The sequence below is a fragment of the Gobius niger genome (genome assembly GCF_951799975.1).
Source record: "Gobius niger genome assembly, chromosome: 8".
Taxonomy (NCBI): domain Eukaryota; kingdom Metazoa; phylum Chordata; class Actinopteri; order Gobiiformes; family Gobiidae; genus Gobius; species Gobius niger.
This window is the reverse complement of record NC_136859.1, coordinates 36725633-36748005: the sequence shown is the minus strand read 5'-3', so window position 1 is coordinate 36748005 and position 22373 is coordinate 36725633. Positions and strand designations below refer to the sequence as shown.

General features: G+C 45.4%; 2 protein-coding genes across 2 annotated transcripts in view; one reads left to right on the top strand and one right to left on the bottom strand.

The window, feature by feature from the left end:
- mios (missing oocyte, meiosis regulator, homolog) overlaps window positions 1–2533 on the bottom strand; it is a 28985-nt gene extending 26452 nt beyond the window's left edge. The window contains exons 1-2 of the mRNA XM_079560889.1: window positions 2415–2533; window positions 37–916 (exon numbers count right to left, since the gene is read on the bottom strand). Coding sequence (XP_079417015.1) covers window positions 37–858 — 822 coding nt within the window. The 5' untranslated portion in view covers window positions 859–916; window positions 2415–2533. The remainder of the gene's footprint in view (window positions 1–36; window positions 917–2414) is intronic.
- Window positions 2534–4253: 1720 nt separating this feature from the next.
- Window positions 4254–22373, top strand: part of col28a1b (collagen, type XXVIII, alpha 1b) — a 33955-nt gene continuing 15835 nt past the window's right edge. The window contains exons 1-15 of the mRNA XM_079560722.1: window positions 4254–4335; window positions 5761–5888; window positions 6042–6163; window positions 8377–8820; window positions 11814–11834; window positions 12059–12118; window positions 12603–12656; window positions 12727–12771; window positions 12847–12873; window positions 16696–16740; window positions 16833–16877; window positions 19817–19870; window positions 20037–20105; window positions 22106–22174; window positions 22244–22312. Of these exons, the coding sequence (XP_079416848.1) occupies window positions 5768–5888; window positions 6042–6163; window positions 8377–8820; window positions 11814–11834; window positions 12059–12118; window positions 12603–12656; window positions 12727–12771; window positions 12847–12873; window positions 16696–16740; window positions 16833–16877; window positions 19817–19870; window positions 20037–20105; window positions 22106–22174; window positions 22244–22312 (1245 nt within the window). The 5' untranslated portion in view covers window positions 4254–4335; window positions 5761–5767. The remainder of the gene's footprint in view (window positions 4336–5760; window positions 5889–6041; window positions 6164–8376; window positions 8821–11813; window positions 11835–12058; window positions 12119–12602; window positions 12657–12726; window positions 12772–12846; window positions 12874–16695; window positions 16741–16832; window positions 16878–19816; window positions 19871–20036; window positions 20106–22105; window positions 22175–22243; window positions 22313–22373) is intronic.

The following is a 22373-nucleotide window of genomic DNA, read 5'->3' as shown; positions in this document are numbered from 1 at the left end:
AGAGAAGACGAGAGAAGAGAAGGCGAGAGACCTTACCTTAGTGAGCGGCTTGGGCTGCTCCGTCAGCGTCAGCACCGGCTTCTCGAACTTCCTCAGGTCCCATATGGCCACCTGCCCCTCGAAGAACGACGCCACGCGGTCGTGGAAGTGCGGGTCCACCGTCACCCCCTGGATGGCCTTGGTGTTCACGAACGTCTTCTGGCTGGTGTTCCTCAGGTCGAATATGGCCAGGTTCCGGTGCATCCCGGCCAGGAGCAGCTTCGGGTCGCGCAGCAGCCAGCACAGGGACAGGCACGCGTCGTTCTGCCCCAACTCGTACATCGGCTTGGTCACCACCGTGCTCGAATCCAGATCCAGGGACGACAGGCGGATCTTCTCTGCAGTCGCCGCGCTCGCCTCGGGGGAAAACTTGCTGCTAATGTCCCATATCAGTACCGAAAAGTCCGCTCGGTGCTTGTCCAAACCCGCTGCTAATAGATTACTATCAACTGGATTCCAGGCTAAAGTATTGCACTGTCTGGCGTGTTTAGGCACAAACTCTTTCCCCACCAGCTCTTTGCACGCCGAGTTGTGACTTTGCCCCAAGCTGGTGAGGACGACCCTCCCGTTAGCCTGACCGACCGCCAGCAAACACTCGGGTTCGTGTTTGGGGTACCAGGCCACACATTTCATGTAAGGCGTGTCGGAGTTTATGGCCAGCAGCGTGGCAGCGGTTTCGTCGGACAGGGGGAGGGTGCCCGCCTTGGACTCGGAGCCGCCCGCCGGCCCGATACGGTACAGGCCCAGCTCCGAGTCGCAGATGACGTAGCGGTCCGGGTGGTGCGGGGACCACAGGATGTCGGGTTTGGAGCAACTCATTGTCCGGTGGCAAGCAGAATGGTCGTCAAGGGAAACGGAGCTCAAGATCAGGGACAGACTGGATAAGAACGCAGACAGTAGACTTAGTGAACCACAGTGGAATGGGAAGTGCAGTTTCAGGGTTTATACAGTCAAATTTAATGCTTTTTAATACCATTTTAATGCTGAAATACTATATTTTAATGCCACGAATGTAGCGCTGCAACTAACGATTATTTTGGTAATCTAATCGATTACCAAAATAATCGTAATCTACCAATTATTTTTGCGATTAATCAATAAATCGCTTGGCTGTGAAAGGTGAATGAAAACATAGAGCTAAAGTGGCGCACATGTTGATGGAGTAAATTTAAAGTGAATGTTCGTACAATGCTCTTAATGCTATTTCGGATTTCGGATTGGTTGAGACACAGACAGATAGTCAAGACATAATCAATGTTCCACTTACTGAAACCCCCCCCCCCAAAAAAAAACGATTAAGCGATAACTAAAATATTTGTCAACTATTTCAATAATCGATTAGTTGTTTCAGCCCAACACGGATGCATGTGCATATTTCATTTCATAAGATTTCATTAGAGGAAAGAGGATTTGACAAAACAGGCAACTTTTTCCACAAAAAAAGTGGTTAATTCAGTCAAAACAGCAGCTGAACATATTTTCGACCATAACTTTGGTGTTTTTGATGCATTTATACAGTGAAAATAACTATGTCATTGTAATTTTCCAATAACTTTAGATACAGTGCCAGTTTGAATCCAATGTAATGTTTTTTAATGACATTAATGACATAGGCGCATTGAGTTGCCTTGTGTACGAAATGCGCGGTATAAATAAAGTTGCCTTGCCTTGCCATTCAAGGCCTAGATTTGTTGCACAAGTTACAGTGGGGAAAAAAAGTATTTGGCCAAGAAAGTCTATGGGGAACTCACCAAATACTTTTTTCCCCCACTGTATTTAATGACTTCAAATGCCTCGCGGAAACCCTGAAAGTAGTAGTTGTGATTGGCAAACTGCAAAGTTTGCAGTGTTTATACTGGCACGTGCAAGACCAATGTAATGCTTTTTAATGCCAATTTATTGCCAAAATACTAGATTTTTTTAAATTCAAAACTCAGAAAAATATTTGAACCTTTAATTATTGAAATGGGCAAACATGGGCTCTGTTTTGAATAACAGAGGAATGGGGCAAAACGTCAATATTCATAAATAAAATTAGCCTAACCCTAACTTTTTTTTTTTTTAAGTGTACAATTTCAGCCAAAACTACCGCTTAATGCGCTTTGGATGAACATTTTAGTGAACTTAGGCAGTAATGTACTTGAAATGGAAATGATTTTTCCAAAGAGAAGAGCACAGTATACACACTTATGCATATTACATTCCAAATCATGTATACTGTGCCTCAAAGTGCGCGTTAAAGGCAAGAAAGTTGGCCAGATTGAAAGTTTGAAGTTGCAGGATCATGCTAACTTTCGCTAATGCTAGCATTTAGGTCGATCTAAATCCTGTTTGCGACTTTGAAATGCGCTTGTAATAATAAAAGAATGACTTACACAGACTCATGGCGTCATCTCAGCGGACAAACACATGTCTGAAAACTACTTCGCTCTCATGGACTGGAAATGTAAATATGCTTCTGCAGCTCCGTGTGTTGTGTGTCTCATCAAAACACTTCCCCTGGTGTCACGTGAGCCGCAGGCGCCAAAGGTTCCGCTCAGTTTCTGCGCTTTCCGGTGCACGTCAACAGATGGCGCGATTTCGGTAAGTTTTCGACAACATGCACTAAATACAACACTGCAGATGAGAGGAGAACATGAGACAGGGCTGCTTGGAGTGTGCCAGGAGCATGCGGAGGAGTAGCACTGCTTCATTTGTAAATGAGTAGTTTCAGGAACACTTTAGTTCTGATGTGAGGCTACAACATTTGCCGGAACACTCTCATTAAACACCATTATATCAGATCAAATCTTTTACGGATCCTCCTAAATATTTCCCGGATCCTTTACCCTGAAAAACTGAAAATTGGAGGAATGCGTTCTCCCAAACTAAGCACATGTCGGTAGAGCATCATGCGGTGTGAGGGTTATGATGCGGAGAGGGAAGTTCTGAAAGTAAGGAGCTGAGTGTGCTGGAGTGTAGGAGGGCACAGATAAGGGAACTGGTGCAGTTTTTAAAGGATAGTGAATTAAACACTTTTTTTCTCTTGAAATGTGAGATTATCTTCCTACATGATTTGAACATGCCAGATAAAAAAAAAAAAAATCTGGCTGTACAATAACAGTAACCCCACTTTTTATGGAAAAGCTTTTTTTTCCACAGTTCAGAGTAAACTTTTGATCTGATCCCAAAAGGTCCAGAGTCCAGAGCCAGTCAGTCTGCAAACTATGTATGTATGTTTGTTTGTGTTGTTTGTGGAGCGCAGTGTCTACTGTGGTGTATGGGGTAAGCCAAAATGTGTTAAAGAGGGGGTATTATGCTTTCTTCAGTCCCATAGCACCAGTCTATATCACACTACAATGATGACAAACCTTCTGTTGGTCTGTAAATGCAGTAAATTAGAATAACTGCCTTGTATAAAATGTCTCTCTCAAAATGGCTGTAGTGAATGTCTTGAAATAGGCCTCTGTCTCTTTAAGAACCTCTGAGCCTTTCAGACACGCCCCCTCCACACGCTGTCTGTGGCATCAGTGGGGAGGGGGTTCTGCTGAGGAGCAGTGGTTGGTTACTCGGCTGGTGACGAAAGCTCGGAGGCGTCTCCAGGAGGTGGGGGCGTTCCTAGGAGGACTCAGGCAAACCTATCCCTAAAATGGCCGCCATCAGAGTTTTTACAGATGACTCAGAAATACGTGAATGTGCCAAGGCAACACTTCAGACATGTTTTTAATGAGGGAGTGACAGAATAACATGATGGAAAGCTTGAAAAAGTCCATTTTGCATTTTTGTATTTAGTTTATTTATTTGACTCAAACATGCACAGAGAGAGAGAAAAAGTACCGAAAATTAGCACCGGGGAAAATAAAAGTTTTTCGATACCACCCCCTACCGGAGCTTTTCGGACGGTATAGGTACTGTTTAACGGTGCCCAGCCCGAGTCTTGACGAGCTGTGGAGGCTTGTTGCCTGTTTGCCCTTTTCAGGAACATGCTCTGTAGGAGGAATGTTTGACAAATACGCAAACGTGTCCTTTCAAACTCTGTAAACTGAAGCCCGTTACTATAAGGAAACATGTCTATACTTTGAGAAAGAGAGTTTATGCGTGAACAACGGTCAGAACCATGAACTCTGGGTTGTTGCTCCAGCAGAGGGACGTGTGCGCTGGAATGCAGTCTTGTGCCTACAGTCTTTGTGATGGGGGGGGGGGGGGCAGTGATGTTCTATTCTCTGTCTGTGCTCGAACCAGGGCCCAGACTGAACACTGCAGCGGAATGACACTGAGAACGAGCGCCTGCACCAACGCCAGCTGATGAGGCTCGAGGTAACACTCATTCTCCCACTTCTTATTTACCTCAAAGTTGTTTTGAACTTTTTAGAAGTTTAATGCATTTTCTCCTTTGGATGTTTGACTGAAAATGCATGTGATCCAACTTCTACTTTGAGAAAACAGAAATCTATTTTGCATTATAACGACTCGGGTGCATGCAGGATTAATTGGGATGGATACTGTTACATTTTTTGGATAGAGCGATACTTTTAATGATACCTATACTCAAATATTTGTGGTCTAGAACCAGAGATCTGCACATTTACAATTTCGGGTTAATTTCCAATGTCAGGAAATGTGTGAAAAATTGGAAATCATTTGGGGGAAATTGAGGAAAATTGGGAGAAAATGTGGCAAAAATCAAGAAAAAATGTGTAGGGGGAAAAAATGGGGCAAAATGGCAAAAAAAAATGAGGTGAAATAGGAAAAACATTAGTTATAAAAAATGGGGAAATGAGAAAATATTGGGGGGGGAAAAAGAAAAAAAAAAATGCAAATGGAGAAAAAAATATGATTTGAGCTGAAACAACAACATTTTATTTATTTATTGGTTTATTTGGTCAGTGCATGTTAATGAACATACATGGGTCTCATGCATGTAAATACGCCACTCCGGATTGTAGCCTTGAGCTAATTTCCATCCGTCGTCCCCCATGCGCACTCTCAAACACACTCTCTTTCATCCTGGCCTATTGTACATGTTTTTAGTGGTAGGGGAAACCAGCCCCTCGGAGGAAACCTACACAGAAAGGCCCCGTCCCTGGTGGGAATGGAACCCGTGACCTTCTAACTGTGAAGCACGAGCACTAGCCGCTGTGCTACCGTGCCTTCACATTCTTTAATGCTGTTCCTGGACCAACAACATAAAAACCTGGATCTAAAGATTTTATTTTCGGTTCCTGCTTTTGATACTTTCATTTTTGTCCAATACCGATAGCGCCTAAGTTTCTTTTCCCGATACCAAACTGGTATCGTTTAACTGTATCCAGCCCTTAGTATATTGTTGTTTTTCTTTCAGAATCCAAACTGTATAAAACTGAAATGCTAAAGTATCCCAGGTGATGAGAGGAATTATTATGCAGTTTCTTTCTTACACAAAATGATAAAAAAAAAGACGTCCATCAGACACTGAAAAGTCAAAAACTGATGAAAGCTTGTCAGAGGGAGGCCGCACTTTTTCAAATTTCAAAACAGAACCATTAAACATTTAGTTACCAAGCTCGCAAGAAGCAAGTTTACTATAAAAATGTCAAAGCGTGAAGGAAAATCAAGCATGATCTACCAGTGCAGTCATTGTCAGCAGCTGAAAATCCGACTATGACGGAACGAGACACATGAGCTGAGATATTTTCCAAAAGCATTGTTGATATCTGTTACGTTTGTGGTGTCGTTTAAAATGACAGCTGTGTCCTTTACCAGTTTGAAGATGTGGCCGAGGGCTTGTCTGTGGAGAGCTTTACTGTCCCTCTTGTTTGTGGCGGCGCTGGACTCTGTTACCGGCCAGAGACGGACATCAGGACGCCGGAACTACTACAGGCTGAGAGATGGTACGACGTTATGGAGCTCTTCAGCCGATTGCTGCTTGTGTTCGGGTGATAGAATGAGAAGTTGTTGATTTGCACAGAAGGCTGCATTCTCAAGTACAGTTTTTTTTTATGTTATTCAAAATGTCCTTTAATGTTCTTAAATGTTTCACTCAGCTCAGACCTGCCCCCTGGAGGTGGTGTTTGTCCTGGACAGTTCGGAGAGTGCCAAGACTTTCCTCTTTGAGAAGCAGAAGGCCTTTGTGTTGGGGTTTAGTACTCGCCTCTCAATGCTGCAGGTAAAAAGCACAACATGTGACGTCATTTGAAACACAAAGCATTATCTAACAGAAATGACCATACCTCAGGGTATGTATATCCTGCTATTTTAGCCATCCCAGTATACTATATTGTACCTCTACCACTATGGAGTACTATGTTTTGTGAGAAATATTATATAAGTATTTTCTGGGGGTATTTTGCAAACCTGGAAGACACAACGCTTTGATTCAGTTAGCTCCGCCCCCTCTCTCTGAGCTAATCCTCCCATACAAAATTAGCAGTAAAAGAAATATAAATATCACAGCAATAAATGAAGTTACTTCACAATGCAGTTACAAGGAGTTGACATCTGCAACACAGCTTCGTAAATGGCTAACACACACGCTAACACACACGCTAACACGCACGCTAACACACACGCTAACACACACGCCAACAAGCACGCTAACACAAACGCCAACACACACGCTAACACACACGCTAACACACACGCTAACACACACGCTAACACACACGCTAACACACACGCTAACACACACGCTAACACGCACGCTAACACGCACGCTAACACACACGCTAACACACACGCCATCAAGCACGCTAACACAAACGCCAACACACACGCTAACACACACGCTAACACGCACGCTAACACGCACGCTAACACGCACGCTAACACAAACGCTAACACACACGCTAACACACACGCTAACACACACGCTAACACACACGCTAACACGCACGCTAACACGCACGCTAACACACACGCTAACACACACGCCAACAAGCACGCTAACACAAACGCCAACACACACGCTAACGCACACGCTAACACACACGCTAACACGCACGCTAACACGCACGCTAACACGCACGCTAACACAAACGCTAACACACACGCTAACACACACGCTAACACACACGCTAACACACACGCTAACACACACGCTAACACACACGCTAAGACGCAAGCTAACACAAACGCCAACACACACGCCAACAAGCACGCTAACACAAACGCTAACACACACGCTAACACACACGCTAACACACATGCTAACACACACGCTAACACACCCGCTAACACGCACGCTAACACAAACGCTAACACAAACGCTAACACACAAGCTAACACACGCTAACACAATCGCTAACACGCACGCTAACACAAACGCTAACACACAAGCTAACACACACGCTAACACAATCGCTAACACAATCGCTAACACAATCGCTAACACAAACGCTAACACAAACGCTAACACACACGCTAACACAAACGCTAACACACACGCTAACACAAACGCTAACACACACGCTAACACAAACGCTAACACACACGCTAACACGCACGCTAACACGCACGCTAACACACACGCTAACACGCACGCTAACACGCACGCTAACACACACGCTAACACACACGCTAACACAAACGCTAACATGCGTTTTGATTGACTCAGCGCTCTGTCCTGTGGGGTGCTTGACATAAAAATGTCGCCTGTGATAAAAAACTATAAATATCAGTTATTTCCTTCCATTTGGTCAATAATTGTGATTAATCGTAATAATAGTCTCTCACACTAATGGTGACTCAAAACATTTAAATCGTGACACTCCTAGCCCAGGCAGGTAGAGTATGATAGCTCTGCTCTATTTTAATTATGGGTTAAGGTTGTTTGAAGTTGAATGGTTAGCATCTTAAAATGCCTAATGGGAAAAATGATGTTCTTACAGTTTGAATCTTTGATTTTTGTGACCGATTTTGCATTCTATTTACATTGAGCTTTTAAAACAGTTCTTATTTTTGAGATTTTGTGGTCTTAAAGAAGTCTTAAAAAGTCTTCAATTTGACCTCCCCTGCAGATACCCTGATACTAGGATTTAGAAGTTTTTCTCATTTGTGATCATGTCGGTGGTCGCTGTTAATCATAGTACAGGCTCTGAATGCACTGCATGTTCCTGCTAACCTCCTCCGGCCACGACTGTTTCCTGTCCTTGTTTATTTCTATGGAGAGTTAGTCGTGTCTTGTTGAAATAACTATTCAAATAGTACATGGCAGAAAAGATGCAGCTGATGGACAATGTAAATACTTCACCAGAGGAGACTTCTTTGTTTATAACTGTAGGTGTTTTAGCCTTCAAGCTAAGGGCTAACGCTAATTTGACGCTCACAAATGGTAAAATAGCACCACCATGTCAACAAGCTTCTTCCTCTGCTTTTCCTCAGGTGCCCGGCTGGACCCTGACGCTGCGACTGTCCGCTCTGCAGTTCAGCAGCTCGGTCTCCGTGGACCAGCCGCTCTCCGCCTGGGCCGGTCTGGACTCCTTTCAGGATGCGGTCAGCACCATGAGCTACATCGGCCATGGCACTTACACCAGCTACGCCCTCACCAACGCCTCTGCCCTGCTGCTGCGGGAGAACGCCCCCCGCAGCGTCCAGGTGGTGCTGCTGATGACCGACGGCCTGGACCACCCGCGCAGCCCTGACGCCAGAGCCGCAGCGGCCCAGGTCAGGGATCAGGGGGTGAAGATCTTTGCCTTGGGGCTGTCGGACGTGGCCCAGAGGAGTCACAATAACGCCAACCTCCGGGCCTTGGCCAGCGCCCCCCCGCAGCAGTTCGTCCACAGCCTCCTGGATCCAAACCTGGAGGAGACGCTGCTCACAGAGATGGTAAGACATGGTTTTTCATTAAAGGCCACATACTGGATTTGAAGGGACAGGGAGAGCCAACATTTTCAATAGTTAATTGTGTCCAAACTGATTCCTGATATGCCTAACTAGGGCTGCTCGATTATTGAAAAAATAATAATCACGATTATTTTTGTCATAATTGAAATCACGATTATTCAAACGATTATTTGTTGCCTTTAAAAAAAAAACATTAAAAAAGTGACAAAAATCCAGCAAAAAAAGACGACAATCCAGCAAAAAAAGACAACAATCCAGCAAAAAAGTGACAACAATCCAGCAAAAAAGTGACAAAAATCCAGCAAAAAAAGACGACAATCCAGCAAAAAAGTGACAAAAATCCAGCAAAAAAAAGACAACAATCCAGCAAAAAAAGACAACAATCCAGCAAAAAAGTGACAACAATCCAGCAAAAAAGTGACAAAAATCCAGCAAAAAAAGACGACAATCCAGCAAAAAAGTGACAAAAATCCAGCAAAAAAAAGACAACAATCCAGCAAAAAAAGACGACAATCCAGCAAAAAAGAGACAAAAATCCAGCAAAAAAATGACAAAAATCCAGCAAAAAAGTGACAAAAATCCAGCAAAAAAATGACAAAAATCCAGCAAAAAAGTGACAACAATCCAGCAAAAAAGTGACAAAAATCCAGCAAAAAAAGACGACAATCCAGCAAAAAAAGACAACAATCCAGCAAAAAAGTGACAACAATCCAGCAAAAAAGTGACAAAAATCCAGCAAAAAAAGACGACAATCCAGCAAAAAAGAGACAAAAATCCAGCAAAAAAATGACAAAAATCCAGCAAAAAAGTGACAAAAATCCAGCAAAAAAATGACAAAAATCCAGCAAAAAAGTGACAAAAATCCAGCAAAAAGTGACAAAAATCCAGCAAAAAAGTGACTAAAATCCATCAAAAAAGTGACAAAAATCCAGCAAAAAAGTGACAAAAATCCAGCAAAAAAGTGACAAAAATCCAGCAAAAAAGTGACAAAAATCCAGCAAAAAAAGACAAAAATCCATCAAAAAAGTGACAAAAATCCATCAAAAAAATTACAAAAATCCAGCAAAAAAGAGACAAAAATCCAGCAAAAAAGTGACAAAAATCCATCAAAAAAATGACAAAAATCCAGCAAAAAAGTGACAAAAATCCATCAAAAAAGTGACAAAAATCCAGCAAAAAAAGACGACAATCCAGCAAAAAAGTGACAACAATCCAGCAAAAAAGTGACAAAAATCCAGCAAAAAAAGACGACAATCCAGCAAAAAAGAGACAAAAATCCAGCAAAAAAATGACAAAAATCCAGCAAAAAAGTGACAAAAATCCAGCAAAAAAATGACAAAAATCCAGCAAAAAAGTGACAAAAATCCAGCAAAAAGTGACAAAAATCCAGCAAAAAAGTGACTAAAATCCATCAAAAAAGTGACAAAAATCCAGCAAAAAAGTGACAAAAATCCAGCAAAAAAGTGACAAAAATCCAGCAAAAAAGTGACAAAAATCCAGCAAAAAAAGACAAAAATCCATCAAAAAAGTGACAAAAATCCATCAAAAAAATGACAAAAATCCAGCAAAAAAGAGACAAAAATCCAGCAAAAAAGTGACAAAAATCCATCAAAAAAATGACAAAAATCCAGCAAAAAAGTGACAAAAATCCATCAAAAAAGTGACAAAAATCCATCAAAAAAATGACAAAAATCCAGCAAAAAAGAGACAAAAATCCAGCAAAAAAATGACAAAAATCCAGCAAAAAAGTGACAAAAATCCATTAAAAAAGTGACAAAAATCCAGCAGAAAAAAGACAAAAATCCAGCAAAAAGTGACAAAAATCCAGCAAAAAAGTGACAAAAATCCAACAATTAAAAATTTGAAAAAAATATATAAAATTAAAAAAAAAAAAAAAAAAAAAATTGAACTAAAAAATTATAATCGATTTTTGCGATTATGCTAATTTTGTAATCGTTTACTGTTGTAATCGAAATCGTAATCGAATTTCGATTAATTGCACAGCCCTATGCCTAACGTATTCTAGCATCCAATTCCCATCAACATTCTGATCCATTCTTCACAGAGCAACACTGACGCAATAATGCAACAAACAACAACTAGCCACCAGTTCACAAATGATAAGGCTTTTTACAAAAGGGTTTTTATCACAAATGTCATTTTTTTACAATAAACTGAAGGAAAGAAACACATTTTTTTCCACTATTCGGAAAAATGTTTTGGGTTAAAGCCGCCCTCACCCACTCCTTTTTGCCAGCATCACATCGCTAGATTCACCACCTTCAAAACAGCGAGTTTGTCACAGGTTAGTGCTCATGCTTTACAGCTAGAAGGTCCCAGGTTCGATTCCCATCCGGACTCTCTGACAAAAACACAATCCAGGAGAAGAGCTGAGAGCAGCATTAGATTGAACCAAAACAGAAAAATGTGAACATTTCCAAAACAAATCTCCATTTTTGGAGGTAAAGAGGCAACATTTACGAAAGAATACCAAAAGTTCACCCAATTCTAGACCCAATATGCTTTGTAGATTGTAATTACACAGTACTACGTCAAAATTGTATTGAGTTCAGTTGTTTGCGTCTCCTTTGCAGATGTTTGTGTGTTGCGTGGGCACTGGGCAGGTGAGGGAATGTTGTACTGTGAGGCTAGAAGTTTGGAGTTTGTTTTGACTGCTGAGTTAGCTGCAGTTTTCAATTTGGCCACAGCATCTGTTTCCCAAAAAAAACAGGAAAGGCCACATTTATTTTTATTTTTTTCTTTAAAGCAAAAATAATCAAATTGAAAATCAAGATCAATCAATATGGGGAAAAATACTCGTGATAATTTTTTTTTTCCAAAATCGCCCAGCCCTAAGTTATATATTAATTTACCTTCATTCTTTGACCAATGCCTTACTAATGTATTCTACTGATTTCTACAACATCAGAATGGTAAAGCTCCATCCTCATGTAACATTCTGTCTTATCTTCCAGACTGCAGTTGTGATGGACGAGGTACGTACTTTCTGGATCACACACACAGTATATATCAATACATGTGACATAAAAACAAACAAAATGCAGATCTTTAGTCCACTTTTCTACATTTTAGGCTATTTCGTAGTAGAAAGTAAAATATCAACCCAGTCCGGTTGACAATGCTTAAATCAATGGGACATTTTTAGACGTATTTACAGTTACACGCAGTTGTCTGACCTCTGACCTCTGTTCCGCTTCAGTGTCGTCAGCCGCACGTTTGTCTGTGTCAGAGAGGAGAGCGAGGGCCTCCAGGGAGTCCTGTGAGTTCATTTGATACATATTTGAAGTATAAAATGTGAAATACTAATGCAAAGAGGTAGATTCCAGGTGGCTTACAGTCCATTGTCAGAATATTCTCATTTTGTGAGATTCTTAATTTGGGTTTTTTACAAACTGAGCCATAACAGTCAAAATTATAACAAATAAAGGCTTTTCATGATATTCTAATTTTTCAAGTTTCACCTGTACATAAAACACAGTATACAGAGCTGAGAACAAGTAAGTGCACCATTTGGAATTTCTCACATTTCTGCCTAAATGTGGTCTGATCTTCATCAAAATCACAGGAATGATTAAACAAAATATGATCAAATGTAAATGTTTGGGTGTTATTAGTTGAGGCAGACACTGTTTAATCATTCCAGACGGTGTACGTACTTTTTCTGGGCACTGTAAATCATGACACCTGTACGTGAGACACATTTTTAAAAATCTGCTTCTCTCTTGTGATATGTCATTTTGCAGGGGAAAAAAGGCACCCCAGGCTACAGCGGGGCTCAGGGTCTAAAGGGGTCCAGGGTAAGCCAGGTGCACATTGCACAGACGCGGGTTCATGTTTCTGTCCATGTAACCTGTGTGTCTTATGAAGGGGGAGGCGGGACGCAGCGGGCGACCGGGAAGTGACGGGCCACAGGTACAAGTTTATCTGTTTCCTACTCTAACTATTACAAAGGTCTGATTGCGTTCGCTAATGTACATGTTTTTAAAGGGCCTTCAAGGTTATAAGGGCAGCAAGGTGAGTGGAAAATGTTAATTCTAGCTGTCATTGTCAGTAAAGCCACACTGCGGAACATTCCAGGTGGTATGGAAACTGAATGAATGAAACATGAACTACTGTGCTCCTGAAGATCTACAAGACACAGACAATGACATTTATGCAGAAGTTTTTCCTAATAAAACACAGAGGACCAAAAGTATTTAAACCTCATGTTTCGATACACAGTCAGAGCAAAGCAACATCTCCATGGAGACAAGTGGGTGATGACCGAAAACAGCGCCGGTTCTTGCAATATGCAGAGTATGCAAGTTGCTAGGGCCCCGCATCTCAGTCACGTTACAGCGTTGTCTCGCTTGTTGATCAATGCGTTGTTACGGCATCAGGCTATGAGAGCTCTCACTCACTGTCTGGTCTCCACCTACTCTTCTCCATACTCTATGTGGCAGTCTGTCTCTCATCTCGCGATCGGTGCTCGCTGACTCCCGTCTCGCGGGCGGGCGGCCTCGCTGACTCTCGTCTCGCGGGCGGTGCTCGCTGACTCTCGTCTCGCGGGCGGTGCTCGCTGACTCTCGTCTCGTGGGCGGTGCTCGCTGTCTCCCGTCTCGCGGGCGGTGCTCGCTGACTCTCGTCTCGTGGGCGGTGCTCGCTGACTCTCGTCTCGCGGGCGGTGCTCGCTGTCTCTCATCTTGCGATCGGTGCTCGCTGACTCCCGTCTTGCGGGCGGGCGGCCCTCGCTGACTCCCGTCTCGCGGGCGGTGCTCGCTGACTCCCGTCTCGCGGGCGGTGCTCGCTGTCTCCCGTCTCGCGGGCGGTGCTCGCTGACTCTCGTCTCGCGGGCGGTGCTCGCTGACTCCCGTCTTGCGGGCGGGCGGCCCTCGCTGACTCCCGTCTCGCGGGCGGTGCTCGCTGACTCTCGTCTCGTGGGCGGTGCTCGCTGTCTCCCGTCTCGCGGGCGGTGCTCGCTGACTCTCGTCTCGTGGGCGGTGCTCGCTGACTCTCGTCTCGCGGGCGGTGCTCGCTGTCTCTCATCTCGCGATCGGTGCTCGCTGACTCCCGTCTTGCGGGCGGGCGGCCCTCGCTGACTCCCGTCTCGCGGGCGGTGCTCGCTGACTCCCGTCTCGCGGGCGGTGCTCGCTGACTCCCGTCTCGCGGGCGGTGCTCGCTGACTCCCGTCTCGCGGGCGGTGCTCGCTGACTCTCGTCTCGCGGGCGGTGCTCGCTGACTCCCGTCTTGCGGGCGGGCGACCCTCGCTGACTCCCGTCTCGCGGGCGGTGCTCGCTGACTCTCGTCTCGTGGGCGGTGCTCGCTGACTCCCGTCTCGTGGGCGGTGCTCGCTGTCTCCCGTCTCGCGGGCGGTGCTCGCTGACTCTCGTCTCGTGGGCGGTGCTCGCTGACTCTCGTCTCGCGGGCGGTGCTCGCTGTCTCTCATCTCGCGATCGGTGCTCGCTGACTCCCGTCTTGCGGGCGGGCGGCCCTCGCTGACTCCCGTCTCGCGGGCGGTGCTCGCTGACTCCCGTCTCGCGGGCGGTGCTCGCTGACTCCCGTCTCGCGGGCGGTGCTCGCTGACTCCCGTCTCGCGGGCGGTGCTCGCTGTCTCCCGTCTCGCGGGCGGTGCTCGCTGACTCTCGTCTCGCGGGCGGTGCTCGCTGACTCCCGTCTTGCGGGCGGGCGGCCCTCGCTGACTCCCGTCTCGCGGGCGGTGCTCGCTGACTCTCGTCTCGTGGGCGGTGCTCGCTGTCTCCCGTCTCGCGGGCGGTGCTCGCTGACTCTCGTCTCGTGGGCGGTGCTCGCTGACTCTCGTCTCGCGGGCGGTGCTCGCTGTCTCTCATCTCGCGATCGGTGCTCGCTGACTCTCGTCTCGGGGGCGGGCGGTGCTCGCTGACTCCCGTCTCGCGGGCGGTGCTCGCTGACTCTCGTCTCGCGGGCGGTGCTCGCTGTCTCTCGTCTCGCGGGCGGTGCTCGCTGACTCTCGTCTCGTGGGCGGTGCTCGCTGACTCCCGTCTCGCGGGCGGGCGGCCTCGCTGACTCTCGTCTCGCGGGCGGTGCTCGCTGTTTCTCATCTCGCGGGCGGTGCTCGCTGACTCCCGTCTTGCGGGCGGTGCTCGCTGACTCCCGTCTTGCGGGCGGTGCTCGCTGACTCCCGTCTCGCGGGCGGGCGGCCCTCGCTGACTCCCGTCTCGCGGGCGGTGCTCGCTGACTCTCGTCTCGTGGGCGGTGCTCGCTGTCTCCCGTCTCGTGGGCGGTGCTCGCTGTCTCCCGTCTCGCGGGCGGTGCTCGCTGACTCCCGTCTCGTGGGCGGTGCTCGCTGTCTCTCATCTCGCGGGCGGTGCTCGCTGTCTCCCGTCTCGCGGGCGGTGCTCGCTGACTCCCGTCTCGCGGGCGGGCGGCCCTCGCTGACTCCCGTCTCGCGGGCGGTGCTCGCTGTCTCTCATCTCGCGGGCGGTGCTCGCTGTCTCCCGTCTCGCGGGCGGTGCTCGCTGACTCCCGTCTCGCGGGCGGGCGGCCCTCGCTGACTCCCGTCTCGCGGGCGGTGCTCGCTGACTCTCGTCTCGTGGGCGGTGCTCGCTGACTCTCGTCTCGTGGGCGGTGCTCGCTGACTCTCGTCTCGTGGGCGGTGCTCGCTGACTCCCGTCTCGCGGGCGGTGCTCGCTGACTCCCGTCTCGTGGGCGGTGCTCGCTGTCTCTCATCTCGCGGGCGGTGCAGTTCTCTGATTGAACAATTTACCATCAGGCTATTTCTCAGTCAGTGGATAGAAAGAACCATCAGGTGCAGGTTTTCGATGTGTTAAGTCAGTGGTTCCCAAACTGTGGGTCAGGGACCAGAGGTGAGAGAATGTGGCCATTTGCTATTTTAAAAAGTGTCGTCCTAAACACCAGCATGACAGTGGCAACTGGTTAGTGGTTCTCACACAGAGGCCAGGGCCTGAATTGAGGTTGTTATGTCCCAGATCTGCCCTGCACTACTGTGTAACTGTTTTTGACCGTAGGTTGGTTCGTTTTATGCTGACTAGCCCTTGATGCATTAGGACCCCTTTGCTTCGGGCCCCAGAAAGGCCGGCACCGGCTCTGACCAAAAGAACAAGATCGCAAATGCGATTCCTCCACAAGTAGACAAGGCGCACTCTGAAGGCTCATTTAGGCTCACATTTGGTACATAATCAGATCCGCACGTTCCAAGTGTAGTGTCTCTGCATTTATACTTTCACACAGTTTTAATGTCCAGCCTGTGTTATCCAAAGTTACCACCATAGGCCACTGGGAAATGTACCTAAAATAAGAGATGAAGAGCTGGGACCACCCGAGATGATTTTTCTCTCCCAGGAGGAGTTTGGAGTAGAGCTGCTGCTCCTTCATGTCGAGGGCTGGCTTGGGCATCCGTTCGCATTTCTGTTGGGACGAGGCCCTGGGAAAGACTTAGAACCACCCTGACACAGTCCCTCCTAGCCCTCTAGGGAGTATGTGTCTTTGTGGCCTGGTGCCACCTCGGGACCCCCCAGAGCCACCTCGGGACCCCCCAGAGCCACCTCGAGACCCCCCAGAGCCACCTCGGGACCCCCCAGAGCAGCTGGAGGAAGTGTGCGTGTACAGAGACGTCTATGTGTCTCGGATGGATGGATGGATGGGTGGGTGGATGGGTGGATGGGTGGGTGGATGGGTGGATGGATGGGTGGATGGGTGGATGGATGGATGGATGGATGGATGGGTGGGTGGATGGATGGGTGGATGGGTGGATGGATGGATGGGTGGGTGGGTGGATGGGTGGGTGGATGGGTGGAATGTGACGCAGTGTGGCTTTAAAAAGTGTTTTCGTGTTGGTGTCATAGAATGCTGTTGTTTCAGGGAGAGCGAGGAGAGTGTGGAGATCCAGGACCAAAGGGTGACGCTGTATGACTCAGAGCACATAGATCATTTGTATATTTCACTGTAGTAAAATCAATTCTACATTTTTTTATTGACAACATGACGTGTTGTTGCAGGGTCGAGAGGGGCCTGCTGGTTCACAGGGACCAAAGGGAAATCAGGTAAATGTTGTATTGTATTTGTTGAATTCATGACACTAGACACAGCAGAAGTAATTGAAACCAGTACTGATACATCTGAAGACTCTGATGAGTGGTGTCCTACATTTTAGTTGTTTATTTATTTATTTGATAGGGACAATGCACATTAATGAACATCTGCATGAAAACAACAAAAAACATTAAAAAGTACCAGACACATTCCTTAGACTTTGGTTTGAAGGATACTGGGTTCTTTCAAACTGTGCCGTGGGAGCTGAGATCTTTTCAGTCCTTTCTGGTCCTTCATGGTTTGCTTCAGAGAGCAGAAATATAGCTTTGACTTGACTGTGACGACATACTGTATATTATCTGACCGCTCACAGCCAGGGACATCCCCGGTGTGAGAAAAGCGCGTTCCCCGTGGACTGATGGTATGTGATTATGGGCTGGTGGTAATCCCGGTGCTGCAGTGTGGCCTGTGGGAGAGTGCGCTTCTGTAGGAACAGCCTTTGTGTGTGGGATTAGCCCCGGCACTGTCCTTCAAACTGTGTGATTGTAAGAGCTTAGACACTGGACATGAAAGGCAGTACGGACGTCCAGCTCTGTTTTCACGCAGTCCCGGGTCATTTAAGGTTCAGACATCCATCTATGACCCTGGTTGTTAGGGCTCTATGGCAGGGTTAGGCAACGTCACACTACAAAAAGTAAATATCAAGCATTGGCTTAAATGACCTGAATTGAGGAAATGTATCTTGTTTTGAGCGGTTTTCACTCATTTAGACACTATTTCTGATCGGACCAAGTTTCCTTTGCTTGTTTGAGGACATTTCAGACCAGTTCGAGGGTAAATCTCGCTTGAAATAAGAAAGTAAAATTGCCAATGAGATAAGACCAATTTTCTTTCCCCATTGGCAAAGAAAATGACCTGAAATAAGGACGAAATGTATCGAAACGAGTCAGAAACATCTCAGAACAAGTGAAATAATCTAGGACAAATGCCCAAGAACTTCTTAACTAGTTAAAACAACTAAAATTTGGATTATTATGCTCAAATTGAGATGTTTATACTGATCTTTTTGCAGTGCAGGCCCGAGGGCCAAATCCGGCCCTCCAGCACAGAACCTCTGGCCCTCAAGATAATTTTGAGAAACATTATTACACAAATCAGAGAGTACTTTTAACACTATTAGAGTTAAATGAGAGAAATAAAGGTAAATACTGTCAATACACCCAATGAGGTCATATATTATGTACAACACTGGCATTTGAAAGAAGTGCACTGGAAAAAGAATAATCATTTTAAAGAAGAAATGACATAAATCTACTTGAAGTAAGAGATTAAATTTAAGGTTTGAGTAAATTCTGGTCTTAGATGAGGTAAAACCTCTAGTTATTCTCTTATTTTGTGTCATTTCACGTGAAAATCAATTATTTGTCTGATTTCAAGTGGGTTTTATTCTTGTTCCATTGGCCCTATAGCATTTGTATCTTGGATTGGTTCAAACCGACTCAAATTCAGCATAGACAAACTTTAATTCAAGCAATTCAAGTCATTTATCTCATTTAAGATGGTCATTTTGCCAGTGTTGTGCTTTACTTTGGGCTAAAAATCTGCGGCTTTGGCCCTCAGTCTATTTACAATAAAGAAAATCGGCCCTCCACCAAGAAAACTTGCCTATCCCTGCTCTATGGATTCTGTTTGCGAGATTATTCTTGCAGCTGCGTTATGGGCAGTTTGAAGACGGCTGATGTGGCGTACCGAGGTGGACTGTTGGGTGAGAAATAGGCCGAGTCGGGATATATTACATATGTGTAGTACACTGCAATGCAAACGTGTGATGTGAATGAGAGAGAGTAGAGTATTGCACTTTAACTCTTGACTTGTGTAAAGATGGGAACCAAACAGCTGTCGATGGAGATACTGACACTGCACCCCAGCGCCATAGCTTGGGACTCAACCAAACCCAGTCCAGTCGACAATTTAAGCTTCTCTATGAATACTTTCTGGAAGAATGAGAGCCTTCACAAACATTAATTTAAATGTATTTATTTATTATTTATTTATATTATTTATTCTAATGTATTCTAAACGGATTATTAAACATAAAAATAAAAAACAAGGCTGAGACTTTCTATAGCAGGTTTATGAGACACATGTATGCATAATATGTCCACTTTAAAGCAGAACTACGTAACTTTTGCCCCTTAGTAATTGTCCATGTGAGTAAATACTACACTGGGAAAAGACAAAGGGAGAGAGGGATATTGTACATTGTGCCACAGTGGGGGTTTTTCCACTCAAACTTGGCTGTTAACACTGCTAAAGTGGCGCTAGCCCACAGTTAGCTTTGCCCGTTAGCCCGTTAGCTTCTTCTGATCATTTTACAAAATGTTCATTAACAAACCGAAAGCTGTAGATAGAATACAGTCAGGACTGACCCGTGTCATGTCATAAACCTCAGAAATATGAGCCAAAAGTTAATTTATCGACAACTGAGAGCAGCGAGGGAGATGTTTCCCATTAGTGTGTATTGGGCTGCCGGGTCGGAGGAGGGAAAGCTGCAAGTGTGGTTTTCTGGCCAGAGACACCGGGGGAGATGAAAGACCCCCAATCATCACATTAACACTTTTATTACCCGAAGAGGGACTACGAAAACAATTTATTAAGGTAAAAAAGTTACTTAGTTGTGCTTTAAGATGTACAGCTGGACATTATGGCAAAAAAATGGTATTGATCGATCTAAATTTTTGATTCGACTCACAAGTGAGGCTGTTGAACAACTTCAGAGACAAAGACAAGCCCAGCCTCTTCCTACTGGAACAGTTGCTGACGAAGCCAAATGTATGGAACAACCCAGTCCCGATGATGCGCTGAACCTTTCTCTACGATGGGAATCTTGCCACATTTTTCGTAAAGACAGTGACTTGATGTAAACTTTATCATCACGTGTCTGCTTTAGGGAGCGGTGGGTTCACCAGGAGACGTGGGTCCAGAGGGAGCGCCAGGCCCGAAAGTAAGTATTAACACACGTCGTATACATTTTTATTGGTATCTTCCCATGTACTACAGTGTATGATCTGATCAGAATAGTTTAATCTTTATATATCAAGCCAAATTATTGACATGGTGTGTATCATGTAATTACCACTAATAAAAGTGTGTGTGTTGTGGTGTTGTAGGGGGACAGAGGGCCCAGTGGGACTCCTGGACCTCAGGGGGACAGTGGTATTGGCTTCCCAGGACCGAAGGTGATCAGAGAACGTCCTAGTGCAGCATTTGCTGAGTTTAATCTCTCAAATCAACTTCTTTACCTTTTAATAATGCTATACCTTCATCAATACAATCCATTTCTTCATGTTGCTTTTGTCATAATCCTGCATATTTGTTCTCTCTTTTTCTGGTTTCAAAAGAACTTCATTTACAGGATTTAACATTTTGATATTTATTTTCAGTGTAATCAGTGTTGTTTTTGGCAGGTCTCTTAGTTTTTAATCTTTGTCTTTTGTACAAAAATGCTTTTAGCCATAGTCACATTTTAGTCATCTGTAAATGTGACAAACAAATGGGAAAGTTTTCTCTGATGAAGAATGATGCTGCTGAGTAAAGGAAGCAGAGCAGGAGGCAAATGACTTTAGGATAAACTTGATATGAATGTGATTTCTGAACGAGGCACTGAAGAATATCTTTATTTATATAGCGCCTTTCACAGACATGGTCACAAAGCGCTTTACATGAGACAATTGGACATTCACTCGGTGGTGGTAAACTACGTTTGTCGCTTCAGTTTCCCCTGGGGGAGACTGACAGGAGCGCTTTCGCGACTGCACACGTCTGTGCCAACGGACCCTCTGACACCACCATACATTCACTCACACACATCATTCATCCTGGCCTATTGTGCATGTTTTTAGTGGTAGGGGAAACCGGAGTGCCCGGAGGAAACCTACGCAGACCTGATCTGATCTGAGGCCGCTCTCGCTGTTCTCTGCATGTGGAGCAGTCGGCTGGACTTCAGACTTTTCCTCCGCCCCCGTTGCGCTGGCTACTCTCGCCAATCATCCAGGCGAGCCGCAACCGCATCCCGAACAAGCCTAGCAGCTCTCGACATGTGAAACAGATCACTACAAGCGTGTCCCAAATAAAAATTCGGGTTCAATTAATCTTAATTGTCATTTGTGAATCACACATTTCCACAAACATAGTTTAAAGGGACTATAAGGAGTTTAAAAATGTTAAAATTAAGTATTTTCCTCCCCCTACATGTTCCAGCCATGTCCTAATGTGTAGAATGAGCTCAGACCTGTTCACCACAACTGCCTCTAAAATCCTGTACGGTCACTCAAAAATGTGTCACTTCGGCCCAAATTGCCGTCATGCACGAGCTTAATATAGAAGGTGCAGTTACACATATGGCCTGAGGTGGCAGTAGTGAGTATAAAATGGGGAACTTGCTTCCAGCCCCTTTAAAAAAACCTTGCAAAAACACGTTTTTATGTTCAGGGGAGCAAAAACATGTTTTTTGTTTTTGTCGTTTTTGGCACTCATTGTATTAAAAACTTTACAGTTGGCCAAAGGGCCGTACACACATCATAAAACAACAGAAACATTATTCAACAGTCTTAACAACACAGGATGCAAAGTGCAGTAAATACAACAAAATACAGGCAAAAAGAAGACTAATCCAGTAATGCAAACAACATAGGGGCTCAGAACCACTTCTCACAAAGCCTGTGAGAAAAGGAGCGTTTTCAAAAGCGATTTAAACACAGGCAGAGACTGAGCCTGTCCGATCTCTGGAGGCAACGTGTTCCACAGTTTTGGGGCAGTAATTGATGAAGCTCAGTCCCCATGAAGCTTCCTTTTAGTTAGTGGGTGAATGGTAGATGGCAAATGGACTCAACTTACTGTATATAGCACTTTTCTACCTTTATCAGGCCCAAAGCGCTTTACAGTAAGGAACCTGTCACCCATTGCCTCTCTCATTGATCTGCTGAGAGTAAGACACGTGTTATAGGGGCACATCAGGTCAGGGAGGTGGGAGGGGACCAACCCATTTGAACCATTTTTTAGCCATAATAAAAAGTAAAGTAAACACAGTATTTTTTTAAAATCTACTGTAAACTTCAAGCAGCAGAGTAAACCAATCTGAAAAAATGTGACAAGCAGATCATCAGTTGGTTTACTTGGTTCTTCTTATTGGCTGCACATATTCCACGGGCTAATCAGAGCTTTGTTGATCGGTGCTTAGGGTGAAAAAGGCTTCCAGGGCCGGCCCGGTCCCATGGGTGCAGTCGGAGTGGGAGACCCTGGACAGACAGTGAGTGTGACAGCAGCAGATTTTGGTATTTTGAATAAGGTGTATTCAGACACATTTTCTGTCTCAAAGGGTCCCGCGGGCCCAGCTGGAGCTCAAGGCAACCCTGGACCTTCTGGAGAGGGTTTTCCAGGACCAAAGGTGGGTCGTTGTTCCAACTCTTTACATTAGCATTAGCGGTCTTAATATGTAGCCTCTGGAG